General features: G+C 40.8%; 3 protein-coding genes across 3 annotated transcripts in view; all 3 read left to right on the top strand.

Annotated features, from left to right (window-relative positions):
- The window catches only part of sspo (SCO-spondin), a 417,885-nt gene extending 417,109 nt beyond the window's left edge, over window positions 1-776 (top strand). Inside the window, exon 110 of the mRNA XM_051928802.1 lies at window positions 573-776. Coding sequence (XP_051784762.1) covers window positions 573-600 — 28 coding nt within the window. The 3' untranslated portion in view covers window positions 601-776. The remainder of the gene's footprint in view (window positions 1-572) is intronic.
- The window catches only part of LOC114653992 (alanine aminotransferase 2-like), a 493,749-nt gene that overhangs the window by 4,027 nt on the left and 465,516 nt on the right, over window positions 1-24,206 (top strand). The gene's annotated exons all lie outside the window — the stretch shown is intronic.
- The window catches only part of dhx30 (DEAH (Asp-Glu-Ala-His) box helicase 30), a 57,239-nt gene continuing 56,013 nt past the window's right edge, over window positions 22,981-24,206 (top strand). The window contains 1 exon segment of the mRNA XM_051929022.1: window positions 22,981-23,141. Coding sequence (XP_051784982.1) covers window positions 22,988-23,141 — 154 coding nt within the window. The 5' untranslated portion in view covers window positions 22,981-22,987.

Here is a 24,206-nt window from a genome sequence, read left to right as displayed (position 1 = left end):
GCAGGTATGACAACAAAACTAACAACGAAAAAGGGTTTTGGGCTGCAGGGTTGACTTTGTTTAATGTCTGGGTGACAAGGATAAAGAAAACAACATGTCAGGCTCTCTTGATAAGCCAATAGGTTCTCCAGCAAACATCTTGAATGATGCGAACAACTGAACTCGTGTGCGCTAATGTAAAGGAGAAAGAGGAAGATAGATAGATAGATAGATAGATAGATAGATAGATAGATAGATAGATAGATAGATAGATAGATAGATAGATAGATAGATAGATAGATAGATAGATAGATAGATAGATAGTAGGAAGGGGCGGGGCCTTGGCCATACAATGAAGAGGTGATATCAGCAGTCCTCTGGATTGTTCTCCTCCATTCTAGAGCAAACTGAAATTGGGTTAAGGGTGGAATCGCATCGACAGCCTCAGATTGTGATGATTGTGTTAGGACATCCACTCTTCCAAAAAGTTACCATTGTACCCTGCAGTTGATGTGTATCTCCTAGTGCCGCCACCCTGTGGTAATATCAGTACTGACTCTGGTTTCCTTCCTTTACCTGCTCCATAGGTTGAGATTTGAGACGTGTGCAGCGGTGGACTGAACCGCGCCAGCCCCGTGTCCTCTTCACTGTCCCTCTCGGATCTTCTCTTAACTCGTGAACTGCAGTATCTGTGGTCATTATATGACTGGACCTTTATATAGATCTGGTTTTGTAAATCCTTCTGTGGTTTATCCTGTACAGTTTTTATGTCTTTCCAATAAATATCAAGCAAGCAAGTAGTCTGCTGTCATTGGTGTTGTTAGAGGAGTGTTAGGCACGAATGAGAATGACATGAAGACCAGGAAAAAAGATAAGAGTGTGTAGGGAAGTGGCGGCTGATGAAGGGGCTCTTTGTACAATACGACAACGATGGCAGGTGCGTGAAGCACAAACTATGACTGCCAGGGGCACAGAATGGGAAGAGGCCAGTGAGCTGTCAGTGCTTATACAACTTTGGCTTTTTACAGAAGCTCAATAAATAATAAATAAATGCATATGTACATAAATATAACAAAAAACACACAAGAATGACTAAAAAGGAAGAGCACGTCTGACTTGGCAGTCCCAGTGAGGGCATTGTATAGATGTATTGGTGTTGGTATAAAACAGGGGTCCTGGAGGACCACCGTGGCTGTAGGTTTTCATTCTAACCCTTTTATTTAATGAGTGCCCTGTTCGTGCTGCTAATTAACTTCTTGTGAATTCACTTAAATTAAATTGCTTTTTTAAGATTTCTTCATCGTTCCTCTGAATTGCTTCTTTTCTTTCCTTAAGCCGAAATGAATTGTGAAGTGAGGGAGCCAACAGAAGACCACCTAAGTCAGGGCCTCAAACTCCAACCAGTTGCTTCATTAGGCGCCGAGTCTCGTTGTTAGTTAAACTCGTTCTTTAATTCAACGGCTTGTTGCTGCTCTCATTGTGCCATAGCAGACATTTCCAAAATTGTGGATTTTCTCTTTTCTAAGAGCTCTGGTCAAATGTTTTGAGGACCTGAGCAGATCAACATTTCTAAGACCTTCACCTTTCTTTATTATCAGATATTGTATGATGGACACCAATTGTTTTGGCTCATTTTGTATCTCGTTATTGTTTGGCTGCTAATTAAGGAAAAAGAAACAATTAACGGGTCTGAGTCTTCAAGAACAAGTCAGTTAAAATTAGTTCAAAAGGAGTTAACTAGAAGCACAAACAGAACACCAATTAAGAAAAAGTTTACAATCAAAACCTGCAGCCACAGTGGTCTTCCAGGACTGGAGTTGGTGACCCCTGGTCCCCTAGTAACATTTCTTGACACACTTCTGCTGAATAATTTCTTGGCTGTTGGTGTGTCTGAGAGAGGATGTGTAGCTTTGTTCATGATGGCACTCCGTTTTTCCTTCACTACGACCTCCAGGGGGTCCAGAGTGCATCCCATAACTGAGACTGCCCTTTTAATTACCTTGTTGATTCGGTGGGCCTCCACAATATAGAAGATCGTACTGGCCATCACAGAGTTACAGCAAATGTGGTGGATGTCATTTTCCTCATTAAAGAAACACAGTCTCCCAAGAAAAAAGACTCGACTCTGCTCTGCCTCTTCTTCAATAGCTCCTCTGTGTTACGAGACCAGTCCAGCCTGTCCTTAACTCTTTGAGGGCTGAATATTTTTTCCAATAAACTCGGTTTTCTGAAAAGCACACAGAGCAATGGTTTCACACACAAATCAACATAAAACGTCTGTTGCTATGTGCTGTGGCTGCTGTTGGCGCATGTTTGGCATCGGCTGCGCTGGGACACCTTGATGATCAGCAGGAATACACGGTGGGCCGGCTGCCTGGCTGTCTTCGCACAACAGGTGGGCAGAGTGGTGGCAGTTGCAGTGTGACAATATGGTTTGTACCTCTTGTCATCATAAGTGGTGGTCCTCCCAGGCAAACGCTGCTGTAGGCGCATCAGCTACACGAAAGTGTTCAGCACCACGATCAGCTGGGGACCGATCAGATGATGCTGGTACCTCACTTTCGTTTTCAATATCCATCTCCAGAGCACTTGGATCAAACTCAGAGTCCAACAAGTCAGAGTCCTATTCAACGAAATTACGTAAAAGGTCCACTGAGTATTTTGCTTTGGACATTCGCTTTGGTCTCTCACCAGATGTCGATGCCATTTTAGAGGTTGTTTGCTCTTCACTACTCACGCACGAGTAGAGAAAATCAGCAAAGCTATGTAGCTTTTCTTCTAGGAAAGAGTCGAACTAAAACATAACGGCGAGTTTTGTTGCAGTTTACAGTTGATTACTGTCCTCTACCCCTGCATTTTGACAAAAGTCGACATCAGCTCTAAAAGAGTTAATGTGGACCCCCAAGTAGTTGTAGCAGTGTACCACCTGCACTTCCACTCTCTGAATCTGACTGGACATAGAGACTCTTTGAAAATCAATAAGCAGTTCCTTGGTTTTGCTGATGTTGAATTGCAGACGATTCTCAAAGTTCTCCCCCTGACTCCTCTCTTCTGTCTCATCCCCCCTTATCAATACACCCCATAAGTGCAGAATCATCTGAGAATTTCTGCAGGTGACATGACCTTCTGTTATATTTAATGCCAGAGGTGTACAGAGTGAAGAGTAAAGCAGACCGGCCTGTTTCTTGTGGTGCTCCAGTGTTGCTCACACAGTCCATGAGTCTCACACACGGTGGTCTGCTTACAGATACTCCATCATCAGGACACCACCGGCTCACCCACCAGTAAGTCTCAGAGTTGACTCCTTAACAGGGATGGCTGGATGGTACTGAAGGCACTGCATAAAGCAAAACACATCATCCTCACAGGGCTGTCATCAATAAATAACAGTTGTGTACCAAGGAATTTAAAGGACACTTCAGTTTTTGATATAGTAACCTTTTAAAGATGCTGTATTGAAATATGTAGTGTGGTTTGCTGCTCATAATATTGATATAAAATGCACTATATAAAAGATAGATAATGAAAGGCACTATATGATAGATAGATATAGGAAACATGAACACAGCAGTATTACGTAGTTAATAAATAAGTAACAATTTCATGTGAAAGTTAATACTTACATTACTCCCCTACTACTGCCCATTGTATCAAACTGTTTGTCTGTTAAACTGCCAGATCTCAGAGTCGGTGCAGTCTGTGACGTTGGGCTTGACTTGAATGCCAAGCTCTTTAACATCCGAGTCAAAGATCTGATTGTCTGGACAGACACTCTGGCATAGTGACCCTGCGCCTAAGGTGACTAAGGCCTCTTTAAACTGGCAAAGAAATTGGCGTACGAGCCATTCAGACCTCACTCCCAGGATTGATGTGACGTGTGCTGGAGTGCGCCATGTGCCAGTGTGGTTATTTACAAGACAGGTAAACTTTGTGATTCTGTTTTTAACTCTTTCAGGGCTGATGTCGACTTTTGTCAAAATTCAGGAGTAGGGGACAGTAATCAGCTGTAAACTGCAACAAAACTCACCCTTACATTTTAGTTTGACTCTTTGCTAGAAGTAAAGTTACATAGGTTTGTTGATTTAACCTCGATTCCCTAAGCATGCATGAGTAGCAAAGAGCAAACAACCTCTAAAATGGTACTGACATCTGGAGAGAGACCAAAGCGAATATGCAAAGCAAAATACTCCATGGACGTTTTATGTAATTTCGTTGAATAGGACTCTGACTTGTTGGACTCCAAGTATGATGCAAGTGATCTGGAGATGGATATCAAAAGCGAAAGTGAGGTACCAGCATCATCTGATCGGTCCTCAGCTGATTGTGGTACTGAACACTTTTGTGTAGCTGATGCACCTGCAGAAGCGTTTGTCTGGTAGGACCACCACTTAATGATGTCAAGAGGTACAAACCAGATTGCGTCACACTGCGACCGCCACCACCATACACCTGTTTCTGTGAAGACAGCCAGGCAGCTGGCCCACCGTGCATTCCTGCTGACCATCGACATGCAGCCACTGCCACCAGAGATGCCGAACATATGCCAACAGCAGCCACAGCACATAGCAACAGATGTTTTATGTTGACTTATGTGTGAAACCATTGCTATGTGTGCTTTTCAGAAAACTGAGTTTTTTGGAAAAAATATTCAGCCCTCAAAGAGTTAATAAGGACTGAGGTGAAATAATAAGAGCAGAGCAGAGGAGATTTCAGCAGGTCAGGTTGAGGAGCAGGAGCTGGTACAGTGCATTGCTGCACCCACCACCCGACGAAACAGCTCAGGATCCTGGTTGGCCAGCCTCCAGGCAGACGAGTGGTCCAGTCACACCCTACAGAAATGACCTTCTATCTGCTGCAGCCAGGTGTTACGTGGGTGTCCCTTGACCTCAACAATGAGGGTCTGGTGAGCCGGATCACCCTCGGGGAATCGCACCACATGGCCGTAGTGCCATAACTGACGCTTCCTCACAATGCAGGTAATGTGCCTCATTCGGGACTCCGTGAGCAACACAAAGTCAAACCAACGGTACCCAAGGATTTTCCGGAGAGACACAGTACTGAAGGAGTCCAGTCTTCATCTCAGCTCACTGGATAGCGTCCATGTCTCACAACCATATAGCAAGACAGGAAGCACCAGGACTCTAAAGACCTTCATCTTTTTCGCACAGATATTGAAAGCGTCACACACCCCTTTCCAGCGACCTCAAGACCCCCCATGCTCTCCCAGTCCATCTACTGACTTCACAAGAAGAATCACCAGACACATGAATGTCACTGCATTGCTTTTAGGAGGAACCTCTGATTTGGAAAGGCAGATTACCAAAAACAAAGCGAGTTCTCATAAACTGATGCTAAGTAAGCAACATGGACTGATAAAATTTTGGCAAAAATGATAAAGTCAGTTTAGAAATGTCTAAGATGAGTAGCCATTTATCAAAATCCAACCCGTTCACTTTGTGTAAGAGTACAAATGCCAGATCTCTCCAAGACAGGTCTTCTGGGCCATGGAACAACCTCTGCAGCGTTTGGAGCCTGAAGGCTTCCATTTTACTCCTGATGTCAATCAGTCCTTGACTTCCTTGTGCCACTGGTAGGTGCAGCACACCACTTTGGACACAGAGCATACTGTCCCAAAAAAAGTTAAGGATGATCGTCTGCATGGATTTCATCAGTGCTACTGGTGGATCAGCACAACTGAGTATGTGTCAAAACACGGAGACAATCAGGTTATTTAGAATTAACACCCTGCCTCTGCAAGAAATGTCCCTCACGAGCCACTTCCAATGGTTCAGCCTAGCGTGTATCATATCTGTCCACCCCACCCAATTGCCATCCTTGCCTAAAAAAAACCCCAGGTACTTAAAGATGTTCTTGTTCCATTGGAGGTCTAAGGTAGAGCCAGAGGTGGTGTGAGTCACCAGTCACTCACCAAGAAAGCATTACTCTTTAACCAATTGACTTTTGCCGACGTCAATCTTTGAAAAACATCTAAGCAGCTGACTAAAGTGTCCACCTCAGATGAAGAAGACACAAACACAGTCACATCGTCTGCGTAGGCAAAGACCTTGAAACATGTAGTGGGGTAAACAGGGATGCTGAGGCTGGAAAGATGACGTCTGAACTGCTCTAGGAGGGGCTCAATGGATAAAGAGCAGAGCAGCCCTGGTGACAGAGAAGGGAGCTGTCAGGGCACTGTTAATCTTCAAGATGCCAAATACATTTGTGTAAAGGATTTTGATATATTTGGAGAAGGAGCACCCAAACCCAAAAGACTGTAAGACTCTGAAAAGATATTTATGATCCACTCTGTCAAAAGCTTTTACTTGATCTAAAGAGATCAGTCCTGTCTTTAAACCAAGATGCTTTGAAGCCGTAATTCAGTCTCGCACTAGAAATATACTCTCGAAAATGGACCGGTTTGGCACACAGTAGGTCTGATCTTGCCTGATGACGCATCCCATTACCCTCCGCAGGCAATTAGTCAGGGCCCTGGACACAATTTTATAATCCGTACACAAAAGGCTAATGGGACACCAGTTCTTAAGGTTGGACAGATCTCATTTTCACTTTCTCGTACACACAGTATAGAGAAAGTATAGGAAACTTGAAAAAATTTGACCTCGAGATTTTGGTGAATCTTGATGTTTTAGACCTTCCTGTGTCCGAAAATACCATTTTTGAAATTATGTCTGTCTGTGTGTAAGCATGATAACTCAAAGACGCTCAAAGACCTCAGTCAATGAGATTTTGTATATCAGCTTTATATGAATAATAAGGAATCCTACCAACTGTTGGGCCACTTCCGGCAACCAGAAGTGGCACTTTAACTGAATACTTTTGAGAATTTAGTAAACTACAGTTATAATTACAGACAGATGATTCAAATTTTGTATAGATATGCATAATAATAAAAAGCAAACATAAGAAATTTGAGAAAAATTACTCAACTGGAAGAAGTACTTTATTTAAACAACCATCCAAATTTTTTGTATCATGGAAATATAAATGTGTACATGTTATTAAAAACTGTATTCAAATAATGCAAATTCTTTCAATAACTATTATTAATTTTACTTTAATTTATACATCATCAGTTTAACAATAACGTGTAAACACTGAACATGCCATGTAACTATAAAGATATAATGGGATCAATAAGCTGCTACATCCCCATTGTGTTCCAGATAATACATTTAATTTTATATATTTTTTTTTATTTCCGCCATCATTATCATAATTAAATGTAGTTAAATGCAGTTTTACCTATAGAAATTCATTGTAACAAATATTATATAATACTAACACTTTTTCTTTGTTTTTAGGTGACTATTACTCTTTTCACTTTGCACGTAATCTATGCATATGTAATCATGAAAACATTCCACCACCGTTTCCAACCTCCCTAAGTGCGAAAATATCATTTTAATATAAAGTTTGATTATACATAGAGGTAAAAGATTATGTATTGATATTATCAATTAGTTATGATGAGAAATAAAGAGATATGATATTTGAGAAATATTGTGCAACTGCAAGTGGTTCTGATGACCTTTTCCTCTATCTCAGTATATGAGAAAGTCGGTGGGGTGGGGGAAGGGGGCCGCACTCACGATTTTTTTGGAAGCACAGCCCTTCGACAACATAATGGCAGTTCATTATTTAATATGCTCTCCCTGAAGACTGCCAATAAATCAGCACCTAATAAATTCCAAAATGTTTTAAAAAACTCCACTATCAGGCCGTCTATTCCAGGTGACTTTCCTGTATTTAGTCCGCTGAGGGCCATAGTCAACTCGTCTAAGCTGAGGTTTGCATCCGGAACCTCTTGTTTTGTTTCAGGAATTTGTGGCAGGTTGTCTGGGAGGCTCCTGGTCTCAGAAGAATCTTCTCTTGTTTTCTCTCAGAACAGCTTTTTATAAAAGCCCCATGCCAGAGCCCTGACGAGCGCAGTTTCCTCAATGATGGGCCCATCCTCATTTTTCAAACAGTGAATCACTTTACTCGGCGATCTTTTTTTCTCTCTAGTCCAAAAAAGTATTGAGAAGGGGAATCCGTTTCAGCCAATTCTTGAATTCTTGCATTTACAAGAGCACCATGTACCCCGTCTGTCGAATAAGTCCATGAGATCTTGTTTCTTCATTTTATAATTCTCAAAAACACCATCGTTGAAGGAGCTCTCTAAAGATCAAGAGAGTTTTAAGATGTCCTCCTCCGGCTCTGTCATTCATGTTCTGCCTTACATTTTGTGTGTACTGTTGACACAGCAATTTGATTTCAGTTTTGGAACAGTCCCACCACTGCCGCAGAGATGAAAAGGAAATTCAGTGCTCATGTGTTATAACCCTGCTACAGGCAAGAGAAATTATTTTTTACAATCATTTATTTACAAAACAAAACTAAACCAAGAATATGTAAAATTTGATTTTTATATTACTTTGGAAACATTACTTCTGTTGCGAAGTTTCTAATGCCGTCAACTATAACATCGAAAGGGTCATCACCATTGGAGGTTCTACGGATGAGTGAATGGAGAAGGCTGAGTGGTGGGGTTAAAACACATGAGTACTGGAATTACTTGTCAATCTCCACCTCTTTCAGAAAAATTCAAAAACTCAGATGAAACAGACATCCTTTAGTAAACTGTTATTGAAGTGCCAGAAAGGAAGTTTGAAACAGAAGGGAAACTTTGAGAGGGACAAGACTGTGGTCAGAGAAGCCGGAGGGGTGAATGGAGGCGTTCACTATAAGACAGCTGTGGTGATTGAGACAATAGACCAGGGGGCCCAACTCCGGTCCTGGTGGGCCACAGTGGCTGCAGGTTTTCATTGTAACCCTTCTCTTAATTAGTGACCTGTTTTTGCTGCTAATCAACTTCTTTTTAATTAATTTTCACTGACTTGCTCTTGAAGACTCAGACACCTTAATTGTTTCTTTTTCCTTAATTACCAGCCATACGATAATGAGATATAAAATGAACCAAAACAGGACCAGCAAACTGTGACCATCACGCAATATCTGAAAAAAAGGAAAGGTGAAGGTCTCAGGAATGTTGATCTGCTCAGGTCCACAAACATTTGACCAGAGCTCTTAGAAAAGAGAAAATCAGCAATTTCAGAAATGTCTGCTAATGCACCACAAGAGCAACAACAAGCCATGGAATTAAAGGATGAGTTTAATTAACAACAAGAATCGGCGCCTAATGAAGCAACTGGTTGGAGTTTGAGGCCCTGACTTAGTTGGTCTTCTGTTGGCTCCCTCACTTCACATTTCACTTCTTTTTGGGTGCCATGTGGTATAGCGGGTCCACAGCTCCCATCAAAGGCCAGTTTTTAAAATAAATACAGTAATCCCTCCTCCATCGCGGGGGTTGCGTTCCAGAGCCACCCGCGAAATAAGAAAATCCGTGAAGTAGAAACCATATGTTTATATGGTTATTTTTATATTGTCATGCTTGGGTCACAGATTTGCGCAGAAACACAGGAGGTTGTAGAGAGACAGGAACGTTATTCAAACACTGCAAACAAACATTTGTCTCTTTTTCAAAAGTTTAAACTGTGCTCCATGACAAGACAGAGATGACAGTTCCGTCTCACAATTAAAAGAATGCAAACATATCTTCCTCTTCAAAGGAGTGCTTGTCAGGAGCAGATCATGTCACAGAGATAGAGAGAAGCAAACAGATCAATAGGGCTGTTTTTCTTTTAAGTATGCGAAGCACCGCGGCACAAAGCTGTTGAAGGCGGCAGCTCACACCCCCTCAGTCAGGAGCAGACAAAGTGAGACAGAGTTTGTTTTTCAATCAAAAATCAATACGTGCCCTTCGAGCTTTTAAGTATGCGAAGCTCCGTGCAGCATGTCGTTTCAGAAAGCAGCTGCACAAAAGATCACAACGTGAAGATAATCTTTCAGCATTTTTAGACGAGCGTCCGTATCGTCTAGGTGTGCAAACAGCCCCCCTGCTCGATCCCCCTACGTCAGGATCAGAGAAAGTCAGCGCAAAAGAAAGAGAAAAGTAAGCCGGGTAGCTTCTCAGCCATCTGCCAATAGCGTCCCTTGTATGAAATCAACTGGGCAAACCAACTGAGGAAGCACGTACCAGAAATTAAAAGACCCATTGTCCGCAGAAACCCGCAAAGCAGCAAAAAATCCGCGATATATATTTAAATATGCTTACATATAAAATCCGCGATGGAGTGAAGCCGCAAAAGGCGAAGCGCGATATAGCGAGGGATTACTGTAATCACCGCGCTCGCGGCTTAGCGAGGGGGCGTGGTGGTTGTGTGGCTGCAGCAGTTCTCAGGGCGATTTGTGATGTGGGCATTTCTCACCTAAGTGCACAGGTAAGAGACTGCCCGCATCCGTGATTGTTCCTGGGGCTGCTAATTTTCCGCAGCTGCTATGCCCTCTCGATATGTAGAAGCATGAGTTGGCTAGAGGGGGAAATGAACAGAAAGAGAAAGAGATGGAGGTTGATGGAAGAAAGTGAGGAGAAAGCCGGTGTGAGAGAGAGAGCGCGAAGGAGATCGAGCAAACGAGTGAGAGCAGGCTTGAATGCAGTTGGACTGTGGGCTCTAGCGAGGTGTTTATCTAACACCTAGGCCAATTGATTGTAGTCGCTCCCACTGAGCATTTTGAGAGGAGCTGGAGTGACTAGCGAGGGAGGTGACTCGCCATTGAAGAAAGCGGGAGTCGGGAGACTTGGGAAGATAATCTCCAGCGTGAGAGTCCTGGCCGTTGGAGAGAAGCCAAGTCCCGGTCTGGGTTGAGTGCACGACCGAAGCCAGGGATCGGAAGGCCTTCAGACCTGTCCTGAAGTGGAAAGAAGGTCAGCTACAGGTAGAGTGTATCCCCCTGCTGCAAAGCCTGAATAGGGAGAAGCAGGAGAGTCACTAGTTAGACGAACGCACCGGGCTTTGTGTTTTAAAGAGATTGCTTCCAACGTGTTAACCTCATTGTCTTTTAAAGGATTATTGTTTTTGTTCTATTTATTGATTTTTAAACCTCCACATGTGTTTTATGGATTATTTATTTAAAGAAGATTTTTTGAATCACTGCATCTTATTTATTTGGACATTATTTTGTTGTTGTTTTAATAAAAGCACTTTTGCACTATCCCCTTGCTGTGTTGTTGCCTCACTGCTAAGCTCATCGGTAACATTACCGACAGTGTAGGGTTCAAGGGCTCCTGGACGGATGATGGGAGCATGCATCGAACCCGCATCGTCACATGCCATTTAAGGAAAGAAATGAAACAATTCAGAGGAACAACACTTAAAAAACAAGTCAATTAAAATGAAAGGAAAAGGAGTTAATTAGCAGCAAAAACTGGTCACCAGTTAAGAAAAGGGTTAGAATGAAAACCTGCAGCCATCCAGGAGTTTGAGTTTGAGATCACTGCAATAGACCCTACCCAGTGTCGCCATGGAGATCGAGCCCGCCAAACCCTTCACCCACGTGTACAGTAATCCCTCACTACTTCGCGGTTCACTTTTCGCGGATTCACGACTTCGCGAGTTTTTAAATATAGTAGTAGTATTTCCTAGTCTAAGAACAACAAAACAAGTTCGGTGACTAAGTGCGTTGTAACACGGACTGTGATTTGTTACATGGGAGGGAGACGACAAATCACAGCTTCCCGCTTTGTAATCGGGCCTGTGATTGGTGCTTTGACTGCCTACAAGCTGCTCTTTGACCTGAAAAAGAAGCAGCAGCAGCAACTGCCGATCACTATGTTTTTGCAGCCTCGCAAAAAAGAGCCAGTTCCTACTACTACTACTACTACTACTACGGATACATCTTCGGAAACCGAGGAGGAGGTGCCCCAGGAAATGGCTTTTCCGTCTGAAGAAACGTAAAATACAGTCATCGGCTGCGCAGTAAAAGTCATCATCACCTTCATTGTCATCATTTTTACTGCGCAGCATATTCATCACCATCATCACGTCATATATAGCTACGTGTACACTTACTGTATAGCGAAGTAAACTTATCTACCGATTTCATATTGCTTAGCAGTTGTCCCTGTTATTATTAGAGTAAAGGGTGGGTTGTAAACAATACAGGGAGGGTTTAAAAACGTCCAAATACACGTTAAATAATTAAATAAATATGGTGTCCCTACTTTGCGGAAATTCAGTTATCGCGGTCGGCCTTGGAACCTATCTCCCGCGATAAGTGAGGGATTACTGTACTGCTGAATTCCTGGATGTAATGCCCTCCATACATCGAAAAGGTCAGCTTTAGTGAAAAGTGAGCTGCTGAGCTGGGATGAGGCACTAGGCCATTCCTATCTAACATCACGTTATCAGTGATGTTAAAATCCCCCCATGGTCTTCATCTCTGCACTTCAAAAGCAAGTCACTAAGCAATGAGAAAAACTGCAGACGTTCATTGGGAGCCTAAACATTTATAAAGAGTGTGACAGATGGCGGCCGGTGCACCTTCTACCTGGCTGGGATGCCCCTGAAATTGCAGGACAGGGGGAGAGGACTTCCGAAGGGCGCTATCTCCCCTGAACTGTTACTTGACAGCCCCCCTGGGTTGCAATGGCGCCTCGGATACCCACAGGGCGGTATAGGAATTACAATTTGCTGGCACAGCCCTGTTGGGTTCCATTGATGCTGCAAGGGGGAGCTGTGGGAACTGTGGGACCTGCAGAGCCACACTTGGGAGCAATTCCAGACCTCCATAACACACCACTTGGAGGGCTCTTGGATGTGGAGCCTCACAGAGGGAAGCCAGAGTCAGAGGACAGAGCTTGTGAAGCTTGTCTGTGGAGAATGAAGGAGGCCGCAGGGCTCTGGAGGAAGGAGACAGAGTTTTACTGTTCTTGTGACTGTTGGTATCAGTCCTTGGAGACTGCTCTGGGTCGGGGTGCCTTTCCCTGAATAAAAGGCTTTGTGTTGGAATGAACTGGTTTCGTTGCCTGCATTTGTGCCAGTTTGGGGTGGCAGGTGCGCCTCTGGTCTTCACAAGACCCAAGTTGTGCTCCCTAAGCAGGCTTCAACTTTTAGTGGTCTGCCTTTAACCCCTTCTGTCAGGCATTGTCAGCTTTGGTCTATGGAACATCCACTCACTCACGAGCAAGGGACATCTCATTCAGGATCTCCTCATTGACCATAACTTTGATTCTCTCTGTTTAACCGAGACTTGGCAGCAACCTCAAGACTTTTCACAACTTAATGAATACAAGGGGTTTGTTTACACTTGTCAACCCCGTGCCTCTGGCCATGGAGGAGGTGTCGCAATAATTTATTGCGAGAAGTGGAAAGTCCTGCCGTTGCCTGCTCCTGCTGTTAGCTCTTTTGAATCAACTGTGTGTCAACTGTCTGGGCCAGTTCCTACCATCATTGCAACTGTCTACAGTCCTCCTAAATCAAACAACAATTTTTTGAACGATCTTGCTACCTTTCTTACCCATTTATCTACAATTACTCCAAATATAATTCTGCTGGGGGATTTTAATATACATCTGGACAATATCAATATCCCTCTCACTAGAGACTTTTTATCTTGCCTGGAGGATTTTGGATACCAGCAGCACACTGATGTTCCTACTCATTGTAAAGGACATATCTTGGACCTGATCTGCTGCTCTGGTGTTGTTCCTTTTGATCTTACAGCAGATGAACTCACTATAACCGACCATTATTACATCCGGCGCCGCCAAGAGTGGCAGCCTTTTTCAGCAGCTCCGTGTATGACTGTATGTGTATGTGTACTTTTCTACTTTTATTTTTGTATTTTTATTTATTGATCACTTTGTGAATTTCTCATTGGGATTAATAAAGTATCTATCTATCTATCTATCTATCTATCTATCTATCTATCTATCTATCTATCTATCTATCTATCATTTTCTCCTTTCATTCAATGCCAAACTTACCTTTTCTATTCCTAAGCTTCCACGTCTCATAGCCTTTCGTAGCATTAAGAATATTAACTTGAATTTGCTGTCTTCTAGAATTGATTCCCAAATGGACTTTTATAATTTATCCACTCCCATAGAACTGGTCTCATATTATAACACTTGTCTTAATGGTATTCTTAATTCTCTTGCTCCGCTAAAAAACAGATCTGTTTCTTTTTCGGCCCCCTGGTTTACGCCTGAACTTCGGCTTCTGAAAGCTAAGGGCAGGCAACTTGAAAGGTTGTTTAAAAAATCCGGACTCTTTGTCCACAAAGAGATGTATAAAAATCATCTACTCTATTACAAGGATTGTATAGCTCAAACCAAATCTAATTATTACACTCAGTTAATTACTTGTAATACAGGTAACACCAAGTCTTTGTTTTCTTTACTTAATAATGTTACACAACCTCCAGACTCTTTACCATCTCACCTTTACTCAACTGCTTTCTGTAATTCTCTTATGTCCTTTTTCAATGAGAAAATCCAAAGGATACATCAGCACCTTGGTCCAGATCCTCTCTGTATTCCTTCTGAACTACACTCGCCTACTCACTCTTTCTCTTCTTTCCAGCCTCCCACTTCCTCTGAAATCTCAGATCTCATCTGCAAATCTACGTCATCTACTTGTCAGCTGGACCCCCTGCCTACAGTTCTGGTTAAAGCCTGCCTCCCCTCTTTAGTCCCTCTCATTTCTGCCATCATTCACTCTTCTCTTACTACTGGTATTATTCCCTCATCTTTTAAAACTGCTGCTAAAACCCCAATACTGAAAAAACCTAATGCTGATCCTACTAATTTCAATCATTTTTGCCCCATTTCTAACTTACCCTTTGTAAAGGACAGCCAGGTCCCATGCCCGGCAGGGACGCCCCTGCTGCATCTGTTCCGGGGGAGCAGCCATGGACACTTCAATATGTTCCCCGGGACGCTTGGTGGCAGCCTCCCTGGCGGACGATGATACCCCAACCTGGCGCATGGCTCCATGGGAGATGGAGTCCTCCACAGCCTGGTTGGCCGCTAGGGGGAGCTGCATGGAGTTTGCAGCCCGGCTGGTCGAATCTTCAGCCCCACCCGGAAATGCAATTAGGACCAGGTGGTCAAGCACCTGGAACGCTTCCGGGTGGGGTATAAAAAGGGCCAACCACCACCACTCGGGAGAGCCAGAGTCGGGAGGAGGAGGACTAAGCCTGAGGAGGAGTGGTGGTAAAGGAAGAGAAGAGTGTTGTGTTAGTTTGAGAGTGTTTTGGGACTGTGTTGGGCCTGTGGGACACGGGGAAGGCGTGCCCCACGGCTGAAGAAAAATAAAAGTTCTATTTAAGTACGTGCCCCTGCATCAGTCTGTGCCGGGTCAGGTGCTATATAGCGTCTTTATTACACCTTTATCTCCAAAATTCTTGAAAAAATAGTAGCTATCCAACTTCACACCCACTTATCTCACAATAATCTATATGAAAAGTTCCAGTCTGGTTTTCGCCCTCTTCATAGTACAGAAACAGCACTTGTTATAATTACCAATGATCTCCTTATGGCTGCTGACTCCAGTTACTGTTAATTGCTGTTCTCATCCTCCTTGATCTGAGTGCGGCCTTTGATACTATTTGTCATACCACTCACCTTACTAGATTATCTTCGATTGGCATTACTCACACTCCACTAGATTGGTTCAGATCCTACCTCTCAGGCCGCACTCCGTTTGTTCAGCTTAAAACTTTCACATCCCAACCCACCGCTGTTACTTCCGGTGGGCTCTGTCCTGGGGCCTCTTCTTTTTATTATTTACCTTCTTCCCTTTGGCAATATTTTTCGTAAATATAACATTAATTTTCACTGTTATGCTGATGACACCCAGCTCTACCTTGCTAGTAAACCCACCTCCTCTTTTCCACCACCTTTGCTTATTGACTGCATTGCTAAAATCAAATCCTGGTTTTCTTCGAATTTTCTTAAATCAAATGGTGACAAAACTGAGGTTCTCCTCATTGGTTCAAAATCATCATTATCCAAAACCAATAATCTTTCTCTTATTATTGAGAACTCTGTTGTTTCCCCATCACCTCAGGTCAAGAGTCGGGGTGTCATCCTCGACAGTATTCTATCTTTCCAATCTCACATTAATAACATCACCCGGTCTGCTTACTTCTACCTACGTAATATTAATCGCATCTGCCCCTCCCTGACTCCCCATACCACTGCCATTCTTGTTCACAGTCTTGTTACTTCTCCTCTCGACTATTGCAATTCACTCCTCTTTGGTCTCTCTAATAAATCTCTTCATAAGCTTCAGTTAGTCCAGAATTCCGCAGCTCGCATCATTACTCGAACCCCATCTATTCACCATATTACTCCGGTCTTGCAGCACCTTCATTGGCTCCCGATTAAGTCTCGAATTGATTTTAAGATTCTGCTATTAACATTTAAGGCCATTCATAACCTCCCCCCTCCATATCTGTCTGACCTTCTTCATGTTGCCATTCCATCCCGTAACCTTAGATCCTCTTCCTCCATCCATCTGACCGTCCCTCTCACCCGTCTAACCACCATGAGGAGCAGAGCTTTCAGCCGTTCTGCTCCCAAGCTCTGGAATTCATTGCCTGCGGAGCTCAGAAACATCAAATCATATTCACTCTTCAAATGTAAACTTAAAACGCATCTGTTCAAAATGACTTTTTCTTTATGATTACAGTGGTTTTGTTTGGTTTTCATTTTTAGATTTTCTGATGTTTTAAGTTGTTTATAATTGTGTCTTTTATTTATTTATTGTTTGTTCGGTGTCCTTGCGTTCTCAGAAAGGCGCCTTGTATAAATAAAATGTATTATTAAAATCTCATCATTTAGAAAAATAACAACAGTTTTATTCATTTGTGAAGCCGAACCGACATTTTTAACAGCCGACTAATTTGCCGACTTCCACTACGCACGTCTCAGTGGAGATCATTGGATCAACAAGTAACTTTACCCCATGCCTGTGTGTTAGGTTTTTGAAGTCGCGCGGCAGCAAACCAGGCGGCATTTCTCATGGCCGTGCCGCAATTTCAGTACTGGGTTCAACAAGGAAAATAATCTCTAGGCAGCAAATGGACATCTACACATTAGAGAAAGTAAAAAAAAAGGAAAAATTTAAAGACAGGAAACACTCACAAGCCAACTTCACAAACCAGTACCTCTGACCAGCAACCCATAGATACGGCCATGACAGACCTGAGCAATCGAACCACAGATGGACCACGAAACCTCATAGAGAGATAGATGGGATATGAAAGTCACTAATAGATAGATAGATAGATAGATAGATAGATAGATAGATAGATAGATAGATAGATAGATAGATAGATAGATAGAATATGAAAAGCACTATATAATATATGCATAAATAGGATATGAAAGGCACTATATAATTAATAAATAGATAGATAGATAGATAGATAGATAGATAGATAGATAGATAGATAGATAGATAGATAGATAGAATATGAAAAGCACTATATAATATATGCATAGATAGAATATGAAAAGCACTATATAATATATGCATAAATAGGATATGAAAGGCACTATATAATTAATAGATAGATAGATAGATAGATAGATAGATAGATAGATAGATAGATAGATAGATAGATAGATAGAAAAGGCACTATATGATAGATAGATAGATAGATAGATGGATAGAAAAGGCACTATAAGATAGATAGATAGATAGATAGATAGATAGATAGATAGATAGATAGAATATGAAAAGCACTATATAATATATACATAAATAGGATATGAAAGGCACTATATAATTAATAGATAGATAGATAGATAGATAGATAGATAGATAGATAGATAGATAGATAGATAGATAGATAAATAGATAGATAGATAGAATATGAAAAGCACTATATAATATATGCATAAATAGGATATGAAAGGCACTATATAATTAATAGATAGATAGATAGATAGATAGATAGATAGATAGATAGATAGATAGAATATGAAAAGCACTATATAATATATGCATAGATAGAATATGAAAAGCACTATATAATATATGCATAAATAGGATATGAAAGGCACTATATAATTAATAGATAGATAGATAGATAGATAGATAGATAGATAGATAGATAGATAGATAGATAGATAGATAGATAGATAGATAGATAGGATATGAAAAGCACTATATAATATATGCAGAGATAGGATATGAAAGGCACTATATAATTAATACATAGATAGATAGGATATGAAAAGCACTATATAATATATGCATAGATAGGATATGAAAGGCACTATATAATTAGATAGATAGATAGATAGATAGATAGATAGATAGATAGATAGATAGATAGATAGATAGATAGATAGATAGAATATGAAAAGCACTATATAATATATGCATAAATAGGATATGAAAGGCACTATATAATTAATAGATAGATAGATAGATAGATAGATAGATAGATAGAATATGAAAAGCACTATATAATATATGCATAGATAGAATATGAAAAGCACTATATAATATATGCATAAATAGGATATGAAAGGCACTATATAATTAATAGATAGATAGATAGATAGATAGATAGATAGATAGATAGATAGATAGATAGATAGATAGATAGATAGATAGATAGATAGATAGATAGGATATGAAAAGCACTATATAATATATGCAGAGATAGGATATGAAAGGCACTATATAATTAATACATAGATAGATAGGATATGAAAAGCACTATATAATATATGCATAGATAGGATATGAAAGGCACTATATAATTAGATAGATAGATAGATAGATAGATAGATAGATAGATAGATAGATAGATAGATAGATAGATAGAATATGAAAAGCACTATATAATATATGCATAAATAGGATATGAAAGGCACTATATAATTAATAGATAGATAGATAGATAGATAGATAGATAGATAGATAGATAGATAGATAGATAGATAGATAGATAGATAGATAGAATATGAAAAGCACTATATAATATATGCATAGATAGAATATGAAAAGCACTATATAATATATGCATAAATAGGATATGAAAGGCACTATATAATTAATAGATAGATAGATAGATAGATAGATAGATAGATAGATAGATAGATAGATAGATAGATAGATAGATAGATAGATAGAATATGAAAAGCACTATATAATATATGCATAGATAGAATATGAAAAGCACTATATAATATATGCATAAATAGGATATGAAAGGCACTATATAATTAATAGATAGATAGATAGATAGATAGATAGATAGATAGATAGATAGATAGATAGAAAAGGCACTATATGATAGATAGATAGATGGATAGAAAAGGCACTATAAGACAGATAGATAGATAGATAGATAGATAGATAGATAGATAGATAGATAGATAGATAGATAGATAGATAGATAGATAGATAGATAGATAGATAGAATATGAAAAGCACTATATAATATATACATAAATAGGATATGAAAGGCACTATATAATTAATAGATAGATAGATAGATAGATAGATAGATAGATAGATAGATAGATAGATAGATAGATAGATAGATAGATAGATAGATAGATAGGATATGAAAAGCACTATATAATATATGCAGAGATAGGATATGAAAGGCACTATATAATTAATAGATAGATAGATAGGATATGAAAAGCACTATATAATATATGCATAGATAGGATATGAAAGGCACTATATAATTAGATAGATAGATAGATAGATACAGTGGTGTGAAAAACTATTTGCCCCCTTCCTGATTTTTATTCTTTTGCATGTTTGTCACACAAAATGTTTCTGATCATCAAACACATTTAACCATTAGTCAAATATAACACAAGTAAACACAAAATGCAGTTTTTAAATGATGGTGTTTATTATTTAGGGAGAAAAAAAATCCAAACCTACATGGCCCTGTGTGAAAAAGTAATTGCCCCCTTGTTAAAAAATAACCTAACTGTGGTGTATCACACCTGAGTTCAATTTCCGTAGCCACCCCCAGGCCTGATTACTGCCACACCTGTTTCAATCAAGAAATCACTTAAATAGGAGCTGCCTGACACAGAGAAGTAGACCAAAAGCACCTCAAAAGCTAGACATCATGCCAAGATCCAAAGAAATTCAGGAACAAATGAGAACAGAAGTAATTGAGATCTATCAGTCTGGTAAAGGTTATAAAGCCATTTCTAAAGCTTTGGGACTCCAGCAAACCACAGTGAGAGCCATTATCCACAAATGGCAAAAACATGGAACAGTGGTGAACCTTCCCAGGAGTGGCCGGCCGACCAAAATTACCCCAAGAGCGCAGAGACGACTCATCCGAGAGGTCACAAAAGACCCCAGGACAACGTCTAAAGAACTGCAGGCCTCACTTGCCTCAATTAAGGTCAGTGTTCACGACTCCACCATAAGAAAGAGACTGGGCAAAAACGGCCTGCATGGCAGATTTCCAAGACGCAAACCACTGTTAAGCAAAAAGAACATTAGGGCTCGTCTCAATTTTGCTAAGAAACATCTCAATGATTGCCAAGACTTTTGGGAAAATACCTTGTGGACTGATGAGTCAAAAGTTGAACTTTTTGGAAGGCAAATGTCCCGTTACATCTGGCGTAAAAGGAACACAGCATTTCAGAAAAAGAACATCATACCAACAGTAAAATATGGTGGTGGTAGTGTGATGGTCTGGGGTTGTTTTGCTGCTTCAGGACCTGGAAGGCTTGCTGTGATAGATGGAACCATGAATTCTACTGTCTACCAAAAAATCCTGAAGGAGAATGTCCGGCCATCTGTTCGTCAACTCAAGCTGAAGCGACCTTGGGTGCTGCAACAGGACAATGACCCAAAACACACCAGCAAATCCACCTCTGAATGGCTGAAGAAAAACAAAATGAAGACTTTGGAGTGGCCTAGTCAAAGTCCTGACCTGAATCCAATTGAGATGCTATGGCATGACCTTAAAAAGGTGGTTCATGCTAGAAAACCCTCAAATAAAGCTGAATTACAACAATTTTGCAAAGATGAGTGGGCCAGAATTCCTCCAGAGCACTGTAAAAGACTCATTGCAAGTTATCGCAAACACTTGATTGCAGTTATTGCTGCTAAGGGTGGCCCAACCAGTTATTAGGTTCAGGGGGCAATTACTTTTTCACACAGGGCCATGTAGGTTTGGATTTTTTTTTCTCCCTAAATAATAAAAACCACCATTTACAAACTGCATTTTGTGTTTACTTGTGTTATATTTGACTAATGGTTAAATGTGTTTGATGATCAGAAACATTTTGTGTGACAAACATGCAAAAGAATAAGAAATCAGGAAGGGGGCAAATAGTTTTTCACACCACTGTAGATAGATAGATAGATAGATAGATAGATAGATAGATAGATAGATAGATAGATAGATAGATAGATAGATAGATAAGGCACTATATACAGGATGACTTGATACCCTTTGCTCCCTCTGCTCCTCAATACCCCAACTACAAGGACTTTACTGCGTGTGGATTCTGGTAGACAAGAACTGTGAGGTGAGATTTCATGTTGTGTGTTTTTCATGGTGATAAGGAAATAATTTTGTTCCTGAGGCCCTTTATTCCAGTACTGGGTTGAGGGAGCAGCATAATTTTGGATGGGGCTTCCTTGTGAAGAGTTGGCAAAAATGGTGAAACTAAATTGAGAAAATTTAAAGGAATCTTTGGACAGTCACAAACAGAAAGTTAAAATGAACTGTCCTTTAAAATATAAAGCTTAAAGTGGGTATGAATGTGTGTTTCTTCTTTATAAAATTCTACATCCTTGGTCCAAATTCAAGAAACTTTTGCACACATATCCTATTTTCCTATTATCAAGGACTTTGTTAAATGGTGCGAGTCAAACCACCTACAACTGAACACCAGCAAAACCAAGGAGCTGGTGGTGGATTTTACGAGGACCAGGCCCCTCATGGACCCCGTGATCATCAGAGGTGACCGTGTGCAGAGGGTGCAGACCTATAAGTACCTGGGAGTGCAGCTGGATGATAAACTGGACTGGACTGCCAATACTGATGCTCTGTGTAAGAAAGGACAGAGTCGACTATACTTCCTTAGAAGGCTGGCGTCCTTCAACATCTGCAATAAGATGCTGCAGATGTTCTATCAGTTTGGCAAACGCCCTCTCCTACACGGTGAAGTGCTGGGGAAGCAGCATAAAGAAGAGGGACGTCTCACGTCTGGACAAACTGGTGAGGAAGGCAGGCTCTATTGTTGGCACGGAGCTGGACAGTTTGACATCTGTGGCAGAGCAACAGGCGCTCAGCAGGCTCCTGTCAATCATGGAAAATCCACCACATCCACTAAACAGTATCATCTCCAGACAGAGGAGCAGCTTCAGCAACAGACTGCTGTCACCGTCCTGCTCCACTGACAGACTGACGAGATCGTTCCTCCACCACACTATGGGACTCATCAATTCCACCATGGGGGTAAACGTTAACATTATACAAAGTTATTGTCTGTCTGTATACCATTGTGTCATTGTTATCGGCATTGTTACCACTCTTTAATTTAATATTGTTCTTTATCAGTATGCTGCTGCTGGAGTATGTGAATTTCCCCTTGGGATTAATAAAGTATCTATCTATCTATCTATCTATCTATCTATCTATCTATCTATCTATCTATCTATCTATCTATCTATCTATCTATCTATCTATCTATCTATCTATCTATCTATCTATCTATCTATCTATCTATCTATCTATCTATCTATCTATCTATCTATCTATCTATCTATTTTTTCAGGAACAGACAGTAGGCTATTTTGAAACCCACAATTTTGTTGTTGGGGGGGATTCCTATTTACTATAATGACTTTTAAGGACTGTGCCTTTTCCCGGATTTTGAGCCCTGAAATAAATTCATTTGATTAAATTTGTCTCTTGGAGGGTACAATTAGAATGAACAATAAACTACACTTCAACTCAGCGCTTGCTCCTTCCAGCTGTCAGCACACAGATGTCATTCCTCTCCAGGCCACACGGCGCCGCTGCAGGAAAACAAGTTTTCGCACGAACCGGAAATGGACTTGTTTCCAAGGCGAAGGTCAGTGTAAAGATGGCAGCGCGCAGTCATGCCGGCACAAGTTGGGCTCTGTGGCGTTTGTGGCGATTTTCAGGGGTCCTTGGCGAGAGCATTTGGAGTCCACGCAGGTGGTGCGGTCGGCTTCTCGCCACTGAATGTGCGCATGAGAAGAAGGAGATGAAGCGAGGTGAGTCGGCACGTGAAGCAGGATAGAGGCGTGCGTCTTGTGTGGTAACGAGATGGCTAGGTGTCGATCATAAGTCAGGATGAAAGGCTGCGACGGTCAAAACTGTCCTGTCAGTTTTTTTTAAGTCTTTTTTTTTTTATTAATGTCATCTTTGTTCATATTTTCTAAAGACGGGCTGTGTGTCCTGGCATTTGGGTAGCTGCACTTCCCTCTTAAAGTGCTGCCGTTTGATTCCGATCAAAGTCACCGCAGCGAGGTGACATCTCAGAAGCGTCAGGTGAGAGGATTATCGATTAGCTGAGTGTTGTTTTACTCACCCTCTGTGTGAACTAAATGAAAAGCCATCTTGTTTTCAAAATTACAGCGTGAAAATGTAAATATAACCAATGAACTGATTTTTATTTTTTAAAATATCTGAACATATCAAGGGTCGATCTTCATTCAAACAGTATCTTTAGGTAAAGGTGACATAACAAAAATCATGTAACATTTACATTTTGCAGTCCATTGTATTATATTGAATAAACATAAATGCAAATTGATGCAGACGAGAGAAGTCATGTTTTACTAACAAGAAGGAAGAAACAAAGGATATGATCTGAGTGGTGCATGCATTATTATTTATCTTGACTTTAAGAAAGCATTTTATGAGGTGCCACGTGAGAGGTTGGGCATCAAACGAAAAGAAGTGGGAGTTCAGGGTGATGTTTGTAGATGGGTGCAGAACTGGCTCAGACACAAGAAGCAGACAGAGGGTGATGGTGTGAAGAGAGCTGTTTCAGAATTGGCTGACCTGATGTTAAGAGTGGTGTCCCTCAGGGATCAGTGCTGGGGCCGCTGCTGTGTTTAATATAAATATATACAAATAAATTATTTGGATAGGAATATAAGTAACAAGCTTGTTAAGATGATAGGTGGATTGGCAGTTAATCAAGAATACGTCAAATCATTACAGAGAGACTTGGATAGCATACAGACTTGGGCAGATTTGTGGCAGATTAAATTTAATGTCATTAAATGTAAAGAATTACACATAGGAAGTAAAAATGTTAGGTTTGAATACAC

The sequence above is a fragment of the Erpetoichthys calabaricus genome, chromosome 6 (assembly GCF_900747795.2).
Source record: "Erpetoichthys calabaricus chromosome 6, fErpCal1.3, whole genome shotgun sequence".
Lineage (NCBI taxonomy): Eukaryota > Metazoa > Chordata > Cladistia > Polypteriformes > Polypteridae > Erpetoichthys > Erpetoichthys calabaricus.
Note: the sequence above shows the minus strand (reverse complement) of the source record. Positions and strands in the feature narration are given on the sequence as shown.